This window comes from Ovis canadensis, chromosome 15, assembly GCF_042477335.2.
Source record: "Ovis canadensis isolate MfBH-ARS-UI-01 breed Bighorn chromosome 15, ARS-UI_OviCan_v2, whole genome shotgun sequence".
In the NCBI taxonomy this organism is placed as follows: Eukaryota; Metazoa; Chordata; class Mammalia; order Artiodactyla; family Bovidae; genus Ovis; species Ovis canadensis.
Window position 1 is genome coordinate 22,170,876 of NC_091259.1, and position 14,120 is coordinate 22,184,995.

The window sequence follows — 14,120 nt, forward strand, 5'->3', positions numbered from 1 at the left end:
GCATTATGCGTTTGGTTCTGTTGTGCTTTTTTTCCCCTCTCTTTCCTATCCTGTCTGAATCTGCCCACCCTTCAGTTCCCGGGTCACTTCTTTGATAAAGTCTTCCCAGATGGAATTCATTTCCATTTTCTCTGAGCTTTTCATTTTACTTTTCTTTCCAGCTAATCAGATGCTCCCATGTACTTGATTTAATTACTTTTATGTCTCAATTAATGTGGATAGCTGATTCATGGAGAGTTGGACAGGATAAATCATAGTTCTTCTTTGTCCCTACAGGAGCCAGGGTAGCACTATATGATGTAAATAAATCACCCAGTAAATAATCGTTACATAGCTTTTGAAAACCACTCTGGTCAGGCACATGAGGTGAAGTAGTTAAATGAAGGAGACTATATGAACCTCAGCTTGCCTAAACATAACGTTTGAAGCACCAAACATTATTTCAGTTAATATAGTTATAAATATTTTCAGATAGGTCTGAATGTCAGTAACATAGCTTACCAAAATATAGATCTCTCTATATTATATATAGATCTCTATATAATATATGAGGACATATATTAATATTAGGAAATAAATGGAAATAGGATTTTTCCTGTTAAGAAAGAGTAGATTATACTCACATTAAGTGCTCTAAAATTAAGAAAAATTGAAGGCTAAATTGACCTCTTGAGAATTATAAACTATTTGGATTATTGTTTCTCTTCTAGAAACATAGAAGCTTGACTGTAGCAAAGTACATGAACATTCTTCTGTTAGAGAGCATGGTCAAGGGGACCGTCTATTCCATTGTATGATGTGTAAATAGAAAACTATAAGGCTTGATTTGGAACTGACATTCACTGCAGCATTCTGTAAATTACAGATCATTTTTTAGTAGGTACAACATTGTCTCCAAAAAACTGGCTATAACAGAAACACATTTCCTTGGAAGAGGCACAGTTGTGCCTGGACCGCCTTCTCCTGCTTCAGTCCTTCGCAGCTGCAAGACTTACCCGCTCGCTCTCTTTAGATCTCTGCTCAGACATCAGCTTCTCAAAGAAGCCTTTCCTGACCACTCCACACACAGTGACAGTTCGGCCTGCACTCCCTAGTCCTGGATGGTACTTTTTCACTTGTTGCCGTCTGACACACTGTTTTTTTCTTTCTTTGCATCTGGCTGGCCTCACCTAAGTACAATATATACTTCATTAGGCCAGCGCTTTGTTCCGTTTGCTGCTCTGTAGTTCCAGCACCATGAGCAGTGCCTACCACATGTTAGGGGACCCCATAAATATTTATCTTCTAAGTGAATGAATGGATGAAGATGACCACTTTGGAGAACTCTTCCTTGTTGTCTTAGCTTTCCAACTGTTCTAACCCTTTAGGTCAGTGACGTGTAACTTTGCATATATATTTGACTTATGTGCCCTGTGTGTGCTCATTCCCTCAGTCATGTCCGAGTCTGTGATCCCACGGACTGCAGCTGACCAGGCTCCTCTGTCCATGGGATTTCCCAGACAAGGATACTGGAGTGGGTTACCATTTCCTTCTCCAAGGGATCTTCCTAACCCAGAGATCAGACCTGCGTCTCTGGTGTCTCCTGCATTGGCAGGTGGATTCTTTACCACTGCGCCACCTGGGAAGCCCCAGATTTGAATTACAGGTGGAAGTTATTTAAAAGAGTGAGTTAGGATTAATGGAGACCAGGCTTTTTTTTTTTTGCCTTTTTTTTTTGCTTTTTTTTTTTTATAATGCTCACAGATAACTCTGATGCATAGACAAGATTGAGATTGCTTTGGAGTATCCCACTTCCAAAATATGCCTACGATTATGATTAAAAGGAGATCATCATGAGATTCTCCAAGCCTAGTATAGCATATCTTTTCTTTCACTCTTATCTATGTTTGTGTAGTCATGCTGTTCTTAAAGTATGATTGGGCCATTGCAGAGAAGAGGAAGGCTCTATTGTTCAGTTTAAAGCATATTACACTGTGTTTCTCTTTAGGTTACATCTAATTCTGTCTAGTTTTAACTCAAGATCAACTTTAGAGAAGGTAAATTATTTTGCAGAGAGAGCCTGCATATTTAAACAAAATACCTGAAGTTATTTTAGATACCAGTTAAATTGACATGATAATATATTGGTCCAATGAGAATTCTTCATTCATACCAATATGTAAAAGTCAGCTTTCTCTAAAATTTTATGCTTTGCTTGCTGTGTGGTATAAAAACAGTACAATAAATGCTATAAAACTGCAGAATATTTTATAATATCCAACTTTACTGCTTTCATATTTATTCTGATTTGGTTAAGTATCACTGTTTTAAGTAACAGGTAAGAATTCAATTGGTATATTATTTTTACTTAAATGGATGATGTTGGAATATTTGAAGAATATTAGAAATAGATCTCTTTGGAACTTAATCCTTCTTTCTTATTAGTCATACTCTTGATTTGTTTAGAACCCGAAGGTACCTTTTGTTTCGATATTTCATTGTGTGGATTAATAGGAGTCTGCATTTTTGAGATTTTTCAGTTTTAAAAGCAAAGCATCAGTATCTTCCACCATTCACAAAAATTCCTTTTAGGAAAGGACTGATGTTCTTTTCTCCACTTGTTTTTCAGATAGTTATCTCTGAACAAAACTATTAACAAATTTTGAGGAATAAAGCCTTTAATTAAAAAAAATTCATTTAAAAAATCCTTTTCTCAGCTTATTCTTGCAGGGGCTCTCAGGATTGCTGACAGGGTGGAGTCAGGAAAGACGTCTGTGGTGGTGCACTGCAGCGATGGCTGGGACCGCACGGCCCAGCTGACCTCCCTGGCCATGCTTATGCTGGACGGATACTACCGCACCATCCGAGGGTTTGAAGTCCTTGTGGAAAAAGAGTGGCTGAGCTTTGGACATCGATTTCAGCTTGTGAGTGAAGAACCTTGACTCAGGGTATCACATGTGCATCTCACACAAGGCGTGTGAAGATCATGTCTTTTATTCACTTGATATTCACATAAGACTGACCCTTTGTTCTAATGGGGTAAACTGCTCAGCAGAAACTTGTCAGATTATTTAGAGGATCCTGGAGACGAGAGGTAAGATTCTCAGAGGCCTTGAAGCCCCTGAGAGTGTGATTTTTAGCAACATTTTCCTAGGTTAGCTGAAGGACTTTCTGAAATATGTTTGCCCAGGTGCTGTCTCTAATGTTAGCTGTTAGTATCCACTAGCAGTGTTTATTTAAAAAAACCTTGCAAGAAATGGACATTTAAAGCTAGTCTGCTGCTTTAAACTTGAACTGTTAAATAAAATGGCATATCCATTCAGATGGCTTATATTTTTCAGCTCTCTATAAAATGTACTTACTATGATAAGACCGTTAAAAGAGTGACGTTTCAGTCATCCAGTGCTGCACATGTTCATATAAGTGTCACCAAAATCAGAAACATTTCAGACTGTTTGAAGCTGCAGTGGATTCCTAAATTGCTGACTCTGACTACCTACTCCATTTCCCCCCTCCTGATTGTTATCTGAAAGCAGGATTTGACAAAGCACATCTGATTCAGAGGGTATGTGCACATGTTTAATATAGGGTAATAATTCTCAAACTTTTTGATTTTTGGACCTCTTTCCATTTTTAACAATTATTGATGACCCCAAAGAACTTTGTTTATATCGGTATTTTCCATATTAGAAATTAAATTTTTAAAATGTATGTATTGTTTAAGGAAATAATCTATTTTCTTAGTCCTTCTCAGTTTTGCCAGCTCAGAGTGCCAGCATGTAGGGTTCTGGTGAAGGCCCTCTTCCAGATTGCAGACTGCCAACCTTTCACTGTTACCTTTAATGGTGAAAGAGGGTTGGGGAGCTCTTTGGGGCCTGTCCGTTTTGATAAGAGCACTAGCCTCATTCATGAGGTTTCCACCCTCATGACCTTGGTAGCTCCTAAAACTATCAAATTGGGCATTTGATTTTCAACATGTAAATTTTGGGGGACACAAACATTCAACCCGCAGTCCTGTTATATGTTAGCATGAATAACATTTTAAAGAAAAGTAACTAGCATAATATGTTAGGCAAGCATGAAGTTTTATGAGAAGAGTGGCGTTATTCTGCATTTTTTGCAAGTTTCTTTAATATCTGGCTTAATCAAAGATAAGTTTCTTACCCACTTCTGCGTTCAGTTTGTTGCAATATGTTCTGTTGATTGAAGATATGAGGAAAATTTGACCATATGCAGATATATAGGTTGAAAAAGGTATTTTAATTTTCTCCAGGGAATTGTGGATAGTTTTCTTTGCTACTGTGCCAAAACTTGACAAATGGTAGTTTCTTAGTGGTTATTTGTAATGTGGAATCTAAAACTAGCTCAATGGGTTTTTTGGTGTTTGTTCTATTAAATTCCTTTGGTACGTCTTGCACTTTGAATAAGTAGATCTTTTACCTGTGCATGATTTTGTATTATCATGTGTTGGTAATTGGGAAAATACTGGCTTATTGATTTATACAGCTCCAGTCTTAATGCATGTCATTATATATAATAAAATCACAGATATTAATACTACTACTAATTTTATCAGAAAAATCTTTTAAGTACTATCAAACTCATTGTGGCAGGTAAAATTTTCCCTCAAATTTAACTTTCATTCAACAGCTTGAATTTCATCATTGGTAACAAATACTGTCCATTGTCTTCCTTGAAGTGAGTGATGCATTCAGTTTTGTATATTTTCAAAAAAGATATCTACAAGATATTAAGATCTTAATAACCATAATTCATATATCAATTGTTCTTTCAAGTTAAAATGATGGTCCACGCAGAAGCTGTGTTTCCTACGCAGAAGCTGTGTTTTCCACTTAAGCCTGCAACAGAAGCATGTTATGTGTATTTCCCATTTTGTTACATAGGATACTTAAAAAATTATACTCCAATGTGGAGATTTATTAAAGTTAATAATAATTTTTACTGCTTCATCAAGGACATTGGCTTAAGAGAGATTAGCTTTTTTTCTTTGATTTAACTGCAAGTGTTTGGCAGGGCAAACATAATAATTACAGTATAGCTCGATTCCAGTGCCTTGTTTCCTGATTTTCTCCTAAGGTACCAAAAGTTTTCTTCCTTCATCCCCTTTACACCATTCTGGAGGAGCGCATGGCAACCCACTCCAGTATTCTTGCCTGGAGAATCCCCATAGATATAGGAGCGTAGTGGGCTGTAGTCCATGGGGTTGCAGAGAGTCGGACACAACTGAGCAACTAAGCACGGCACAGTGCAAATGTCAACCCACTGAAAAAGGCGGAGCATGTCTTAGTAATATTATGAAAATAGTTTTGAACGCACAGATCTCTCCCACTGCTGGAAGTCTGGATCACTGTTTTAGAATCACTGCCTCAGGGTATAGGGTAGGTGTTTATCTCAGTCATCTGGAGCAGAGGTCCTCAGAGGAGAACAAAGATAAGAAAGTAGGTGAGTGCAGACGCTTGAGGGAAGATGTCAAGCATTTTTTAAAAGTTTTCCGAGGTTTGTGCTGATGTGATTCTTTCTGAAAGACCGCCTGGAGCTCCAATGCAGTAGGTCCCCCTCATGCCCTGGCCAAGGTGTTAAAGGAGATCTGTGCTTCCTGGGGCTAGTGTGCAGGGGACTGTTAATGTTCAGGGCATAGTAAATCTTCGGGACAAAGATCTAGGCTCTGAGGTCTGACTGTTCCTGTCTCCCATTGTCAGCTTTTTAGGATCTAAGCTTCATTTGTTAAACAGACTTGTAATTCCTGTTACAAGTGTCTCCTGCCAGGAAATAATTGGACAGGTTGAAGATTGAAATGCTAATAGACATTTCTCCTTGGTGGAATTTAGTGATTTTTGTTTTTTCTTGCAGTGCTCTTTTAAAAAGATTTTCTGAATTTATAAAATATTGAGAAAATGTTACTTTTCTTGAAAAATAAAATTACTTTCATCAAAAGCTCATATAATATTTCACTCTTTGCTTCAGAGAGTTGGCCATGGAGATAAGAACCATGCAGATGCAGACAGATCACCTGTCTTTCTTCAGTTTATTGACTGTGTCTGGCAGATGACAAGACAGGTAATTTATCTGGGGTATCCATTCTTAGAGCTCTCTTTTAAGCTATCCAGTCAAAGTTGGGTTTAGTCACTGACTGTCTTACATTTCATGTAAAGTGGAAGTTCTTATAAGTTTCCTAGATACTAGAAGTATTTTTATCACATTAAATTATTTTATTTAATATTTTAAATTTATGTTAGATAATGATAATATAGTCACTCAAAAATTCATTTATACATTGCTAAAGGAGGTAAAGAAATGAAATAAGCAAGGTAACTCAAAATGAAATCCTATTTTAGGCAGTTTTGATGAAAAAATGTGTTTAGATGGAAGTCATGGCAACATATATATAAAATAGATTCAGTTTTTTTGTTTTTAGGTATGGTGCAAGAGATATGTGCTTTAGAGCTATCAACATTCTAGAAAATGATTTGAAATATTACTGTGAATAGGTTTAGTGCTTTGGAAAGATACAAGAGGAGATTGAAAAATACCTGATTTATTATGGGATAACTTTACTAATGAGGTAAAGAGTTCATGTCTTAAAAATGTTTAACTCATGATAAATGATCTGAAAACCCAAAAGTAAGGTACAGCTCAGTGGTATATCAGATATTTATCCAGGAGTTCTATTAGACCTCAAACCACTGGGAGCCTGGTTGGTTTTTTGTTGGACTGCCATGGGAATGTACAGTCGGGCACTTCCTGGCTCTGCTTGGCATTAGCATTCTGTTTCAGCTTCAATGAAATATTCTTTACTTCATTAAGAGAAAAACGAAATAAGACTTGTTTTGTTTGTTTGTTTGTTTGTTTTAAATCTTTTGGCTGTACCTCTGTATTGGCAGTGTGGAGTCTTACCCACTGGACTGCCAGGGAAGTCTGGACCCACTTTAAACTATTACCATATTCTATTTTAAGATAGTATTTGACAGTGTTGGGAAAAATCAAATATGCCTTATCAGGGGACTACAAAATGTGTCGCTGATGGTTAAGTGTACTGCTCTCCAGGGAGAGTGTCTTGAAAGGAGCAATCTTGCTTCTGGTATATTTGTTAAAAAAACCAAAATAGATCACATTTACTGATTGCATAGGAGAATACATGACAAATATACTTCTTTCTTAGTAATTGTGTTAACTTTTTGTATGCCGTACATCTAAAAGCAGTTTAACTCTTGATTTTGAGCTTAAGTTGCTAAGTAATATTAAATCTTATTTCACTGAAGAACTTAAAATACACTACATATGTATAAATAAAAAAAAATATATTTCATTATATAAGTGTATATAATAAATATACTTTATTATACATGTCTGCTTATATTTTTCTTTGGTATTTTCCTCCTCACCATGTGAAATAGTAATAATATTTGTTGGCAGTCACCAGTTTTATAAATAATTGAATGTTTAAATAGCAAATTAGACTTAAATAGCAAATTTATCAAAAGGACCAATTGTGTTACAATTAGCCAGATTCTATGTCTCCTCCTGCCCTCATCATCATCTCTCACTGCTGGGATCAGGAAGCAGGATGAAGGGGCCCTTTAGATTTTAAACATATAAGGAGAACAAAATATTCCTTCTTTGCTCAGGATTTTAAAAACAATAGCAGGGACAATGTTCTATTTAAATAATGCTATTTTAGTAGTGTTTGTGAGGAAATTCCACTAATTAAGCTGTTTTCTCATAACTGAGCTAATAGTTTTGCCAAGAAGATAAAAGCCTAATCATAGGCTTAACTCCTTCGAATTGCTATGTAATGATGTAGGGTGCATTCATGGTTGGCTAATAAATAAGCTGTTTAAGAGTAACAGTACAGGAGATGGGATTTATTCTGTAAATGAATGGATGGAATTTGACAAAGTTTTTTATGATTAATTGGCTTTATGTTGGCATGTACTTTATCACCTGCTTCATTTGCTTCAGAACCACAAAAATTATTATTCAAGAGTAAATTGTTTAAGAAGATAAATTTGCCTTGTTATCCTGCTAATGAATTTAGGAAATTTGAAGACAAAGTTGTTTTCACTCTTGTCCCTTCTATGTGCAGTTTATGCTGTTTTCATCCACTGTTGGGTAGGGATCATTGTAAGAAAAACTTGGCACCAGTATTTATTTACTAAACCCACAATCCAAATATTCATGGAATTCCTTTTCACAGTCCTGTAAATGGTACGGTCTTACATAGAAGCTTTCAAATAATTCTTGAAACAGTAAATGGTTAGGATGGATTATACTAAATCCCTTACCTTCCTGGGATCTGTAATTGGTCCTTGATAAATTACCCCCAAATTATGTTGTGTAAGACATCCAGTCAAACACCTGTCCTAGTTAAAGAGTGAATTTCTTCTTTTAAGAAAGGCTGCCAAAGTACTGGATTATAAGATATCATGGTTTGAGTGCATGTTCCTTGAAAAGATGAGTAAGGTTGGCTTTTAAATGAGCTGCACATCTCCTTTTCTCGAGACATTGATATTTTTTGTGTAATTCCTAAAAACTATGCCATTGAAAATTTAAAGAAAAATCTTACTATGTTGCTTATGGTCATTCTTGGCAGAGAAAGACAAGTCACATCAGCCTCAAGTTGAGAGTTAACTGATAAATGGACAGAAGAACAGCAAGATCAGAGCATTCAGATTCTTACTGTACTCAGCAAAGTGATATTTTTTGAACAGAAAACCAAGCAAATATTAATAATACCATAATAGCTTAGAAATATATAGTTTTTGAATACTGTTTAGCCTAATTTTAAGCAGTTTTACAAAGCACCCACCAATGTACAGGGGTGAACATGCTTGGGAAGCTGTCCTAATTATTTCGTGTGTTTTGATGTTTGATTTGCAGTTTCCTACAGCATTTGAATTCAATGAATATTTTCTCATTACCATTTTGGACCACCTATATAGCTGTTTATTCGGAACATTCCTCTGTAACAGTGAACAGCAGAGAGGCAAAGAGGTAATACACGATCCCTGCCCATTCCGCCTCTGTCTATATATACACGCTTTCTCTGCTGAGCTGCTGAGTGCAGCCTGGGATGGCTTTCAGCTGAACAGTTGTTCTTTTGCATGATGCCTTTGGCCATGTGTTCTTTTATATACTGTAATATGCTCACTTCTTTCCACACGTCTTAGCTTGATCTGTCTTAAAGTACCTCCGTCATGAGGATGGGTAGGAGGCAGCATCTGCTGAAGGGAACTGAAGTATGCGGTGTCTTAGGAGCACTCGTGTACCTGTTACCACACTCCCTGCAGGATGGAAGTCCATCAAAAGCAGGTGCAGCAAGATATAGTTAGCAAAAAATACACATTTGAATGAATGCACAGCTCAATTCCCAGATACATTCTCATACATATGAACCAGTTTAGTTTTTTTTAATTGTAAAATAATAGCATAAAACATTCAAACACTGAGAAGATATTAAGGAGAAAGTTAAATTTCTTACCCCACTTGCCTAGAGATATCACTTTTCCGTGGTTGATATTATTTATAAGAAATGTATAATGATTATGTTTCAAGTTTTACTTCTGTGTTCCTCAGAACACATCTGCCTTATGTATGAAGTTCTAAATTGTCTTGATTAGTGTCTCCCTTTGCTTCAATTTCCATTCTAAAAAATGTGACTCTCAAACAGTTTCTTCATGCTTTTCTGTAAAGCCTAGTGGCAAAGAATGCTTGCTCTGGAGCCAGGCTGCCTGGGTTCAAATCTAAGATCTTTCACTTACTGTGTGAAGTTGAGCAAGTTAATTTCAGCTTTTGTAAAGTAGGGATAATAGTACTTAACTTACATACTTAATAGTGCTTACTATTGTGAGGATTAAATGAAATAAACCATACAAAACACTGTGATAATGGCCATGTAGTAAGTGCTTCCTAGACTAGAAATTCCTTGAAGATAGATGTTAAATTTTTAAAATCACCCTTACATCTTCAGTAAATATTTCTATGCACACAAGCCAATCAAGAATTTATTGAATGTTGGATGATCAGTGGATAACTTTCAAAGAGACTTTCAGTTTTTGAGAGCCTCAAGTAGGATTTACTATATCTTAAAAAAAAAGTTTTAAAAACTGAGCTATAATTTGCATTCCATAACATTCACTTTCAAAGCATATAATTTAGTAATTTTCAGCATATCTAGAGTTGGATAGTCATCACCACCGTTAATTTCAGAACACTGGAAAGAAACCCCATGCCTATTAGTAGTTACTACCTACCCATTCCCGTCTCCTCTCAGACCCTAGCAGACACTGTAATCTCTGTTGGTTTGCCTCTTCCGGACATTTCATATAAATGGAATCACTTGGGGTGTGGCCTTTGTGTCTGGCTTCTTTCAATTAGCATAATGTTTTCAAGGTTCAATTTGTAGCACGTACCATTACTTCAGTTCCTTTTTATTATGGAATGGTGTTCCGCTGTATCATTATGTTACATTTCATCCATCTGTCGGATGATGGACTTGGGTTGTGTCTACTCTTCGGTCATTGTGACCGATGGCTACTTTCACCGCTGTGCACAAGGTTGCTTGTGCATGTCTTTTCACTTGTCTTGGATGTATATAAAGAGTGGAATTGCTGGCATGGTAACTCTGCCTTTCTGGGGAACTGCACTGTTTTTCCACTCCTCTAATTTTAATCGAAGTGGTGCTGTTGCCAAAGTATCTGAGTTCTGTCCCTCTAAAGCAGTTTAAATGATCATAAATGCCTTTTGACAAATTTCATCTAAAGTACAATTAGCTTGTGTAGTGGAAAACCTTAACCTATTTTTCCTTCTTGTAGAATCTTCCCAGGAGGACCGTGTCACTGTGGTCTTACATAAATAGCCAGCTGGAGGACTTCACTAATCCCCTCTACGGGAGTTATTCCAATCATGTCCTTTACCCAGTAGCCAGCATGCGCCACCTAGAGCTCTGGGTGGGATATTACGTAAGGTGGAACCCCCGGATGAAGCCCCAGGTATATGCCCTGCAATATCCAGTGAGAGGTTTTATCCAGGCAGTTGTATGAATTCCTTTTGTCCCCTTTAAAGTGGCTAGAAAAGTCATCTGTGCATATTTAAAATTTCCATTTTTTCCTGTTAACAGTCACGGTGGGACACTAGAGGCAGCACTGTGGTGGGGACGCGTAGTGCCCTGGCTCTTGTCGTGACTGGCGTTTTGGCCTGGCACAGCTCACTTCTGCTCGTTCTCGTCTTCGGTCCTCCGTTAGATGAGGGTGCCGGGCTGGATAACTTCTAGAGGTTGGGGAAAATGGCTTTAGGGGAGTTAAAAGCCATTTTTTAAAATGTTACAGAATATTTGCTGCCTAGAACTGTTTAAAGGACTAAAAGTTTGCAACTAAATGACAAGAAATCTTTAAGTATTGGCTTTTAGATTATGTTGTTACTTAATTATTTGTTGTATTTGGCTAAGCACCAGGTTCAGGGTGTTCTGTGGAAACACCTGGGGAGACCAGGGAGGTCAGTGAAAGAGCCGCGGGTCAGTGGAGTTGTTGAAGTTAATTTTCACTGCTGTTCGGGAGGGCATGGTCCCATAGCTGAAAGCACACACTGAACATTTAGGGAAGAAGCTAAATACCAGAATGATTTGACTTCGGGTTTGTTCCAGATTGCTTAGTTGAGTAACTTTATGGTGTATTGTTCTCATAGGAGCCGATTCACAACAGATATAAAGAGCTTCTCGCTAAACGGGCAGAGCTTCAGAAGAAAGTAGAGGAGCTACAGAGAGAGATTTCCAACCGATCAACCTCATCGTCAGAGAGAGCCGGCTCCCCGGCACAGTGCGTCACGCCTGTGCAGACGGTCGTGTGAGAGCGCCGCCTGATGGGGCGCGGTCGCCATGAACTCTGATGACAGTGGCAGCTTCATGAGGAGGAGGGCTTCTGAACATAGAACTCATCTGTGAGAGAACTTCAGTCACTTTATTTATTTCAGATCTCTCTAGGATGAGTTCAGAACTGTAGCAGTGCAGGTGGTTTAAGGGAAATAACCTCACATGTAATTACATGATGACAACACTAATCTTCTAAGTCACCCAAAGAATATTAAAATGCTTGAATCCTGGCTCCACAGTGGGAACAAGTTTCTGATTTTCAAAGGAAAATACTGTCTCAGAAGTTTTGGTGTTTGCTAAAATCGAAGCACAAACCACTTGAGAACAACACTTCTTGGCAGAAGAGCGCTCATTGCACAGAAGGTGGAGCATCAGTCTTCCAGCCAATCCTGACATTCCGTGGACTTGGACATACTGGGCCCTGTGTAGATAAATCAAGATGGGTTGATGCTCCTTTCTTAACTTCATGGGTTTGTCTTTTTTGTAGTAATTTACTTTTACCATTCAAAACCCATGTTCTTCATATGTAATCGGGTCTGTGATATTGAGGATATTATGATGTAGTAGTAGTTGAAAATTATTGCTGTCATTATTTATGTGCTTAATTTAAGATATATTAGGTAGCTATTCCAAAACGATGCCTTACAGATGTGCTTGGGAGGAGACTGCAAGGGAGAGAGTGGCAGCTGTCTAGGATTTCAGAGAGTTCCACATCCTTCAGATCAGTTATTGGAAACATCATGAAACGTATTTTAAAAACTCATTATCTGCCCTACTGTATCTTATTTACTTTTTGTATGTCTCTGAAGACAGAAGTAAATTGGTGAGTTTTGAGGCTGTATTTAAAAGTTTAGTAGGATTGACGTTTTTATGAAGTCTGCATAAAGAGCATATGATGAAAAGTACTGTGCTCAAATTTTACATGAAATATTTTACTGCTACTTTTCTTTGCAAATTCTGTAATTCCACCAAATGATTAAGTCTACCAAAGAACTTATTGCATGTAAAGATGTATTACAATCTCCATGCCAGTAAAGGGAATCCTGCCTCACTTTTTGCCTGCTACAGGAAGAGTCTAGCGCTGGTATAAACACTCGACTCCCTGGTGTCTGTTTTAATCTGTATAAGAGCCATATGTTATGTACTGTAACACAAAGGAGCTTCTTGTCCCTTGGGTCTTTAATTAAAAGAAAATTTCAACTGACTTTTAAACTTTGTCCTTGTTCTAAGTTGTCTTAAGTTGCATTTGCAGAAATGTTATTTGAATTGTTCCACTGCAGGGGGCATGGGTTCCATCCCTGATCAGGGAACTAAGATCCTACATGCTACAGCCAAAAAAAATATATGTACAATTTGAACTGATAAATAATAATCAAAAATAGCATTTTTTTACTCATTAACTCAGTAGACTGAACCTATGCCCTTCTCTTGATTTTGCAGTGAGTAAGTATAATTTCTGTTATTAATATATCCAATATTAGCAGTGAAGGACAGAAATGATATGGACCTAACAGAAGCAGAAAATTTTAAAAACAGATAGCAAAAATACACAGAAAACTATACAAAAAAGGTCTTAATGACCGGGATAACCACAATGTTGTCATCACTCAACTAGAGCCAGACACCCTGGAGTGCGAAGTCAAGTGGGCCTTAGGAAGCATTACTACAAACAAAGATAGTGGAGGAGAGGGATTCTAGTTGAGCTCTTTAAAATCCTAAAAGATGATGCTGTGAAAGTGCTGCACTCAATCTATGAGCAAATCTGGAAAATTGAGCAGTGGCCACAGGACTGGAAAAGGTCAGTTTTCATTCCATCCCAAAGAAGGGCAGTGCCAAAGAATGTTCAGACTACTGCCCAAGTGCACTCATTTCACAGGCTAGTGAGGTAATGCTCAAAGTTCTTTAAGATAGGCTTCAATAGTATGTGACCCGAGAACTCCAGATGTACAAGCTGGATTTAGAAACGGCAGAGGAACCAGAGATCAAATTGCCAACATCCGTTGGATCATAGAAAACAAATTCCAAAAAAAACATCTGCTTTATTGACTATAGTAAAGCTTTTGACTGGGTGGATGACAACAAACTGGAAAATTCTTCAAGAGACGGGCATACCAGACCACCTTACCTGCCTCCTGAGAAACCTGTATGCCGGTCAAGAAGCAACAGTTATAACTGGACATGGAACAACACACTGGTTCCAAATTAGGAAAGGAGTATGTCAAGGCTGTGTATTGTCACCCTGCTTATTTAACTCACA

General features: G+C 37.5%; 1 protein-coding gene across 2 annotated transcripts in view; it reads left to right on the forward strand.

The window, feature by feature from the left end:
* The window catches only part of MTMR2 (myotubularin related protein 2), a 111,728-nt gene extending 98,661 nt beyond the window's left edge, over positions 1–13,067 (forward strand). For both annotated transcript variants that reach the window (XM_069554921.1, XM_069554922.1), the window contains 5 exons: positions 2,697–2,903; positions 5,965–6,057; positions 8,878–8,991; positions 10,812–10,988; positions 11,680–13,067. In XM_069554921.1, the coding sequence (XP_069411022.1) occupies positions 2,697–2,903; positions 5,965–6,057; positions 8,878–8,991; positions 10,812–10,988; positions 11,680–11,841 (753 nt within the window). In that variant the 3' untranslated portion in view covers positions 11,842–13,067. The remainder of the gene's footprint in view (positions 1–2,696; positions 2,904–5,964; positions 6,058–8,877; positions 8,992–10,811; positions 10,989–11,679) is intronic.
* The last annotated feature ends 1,053 nt before the right edge of the window (positions 13,068–14,120 follow it).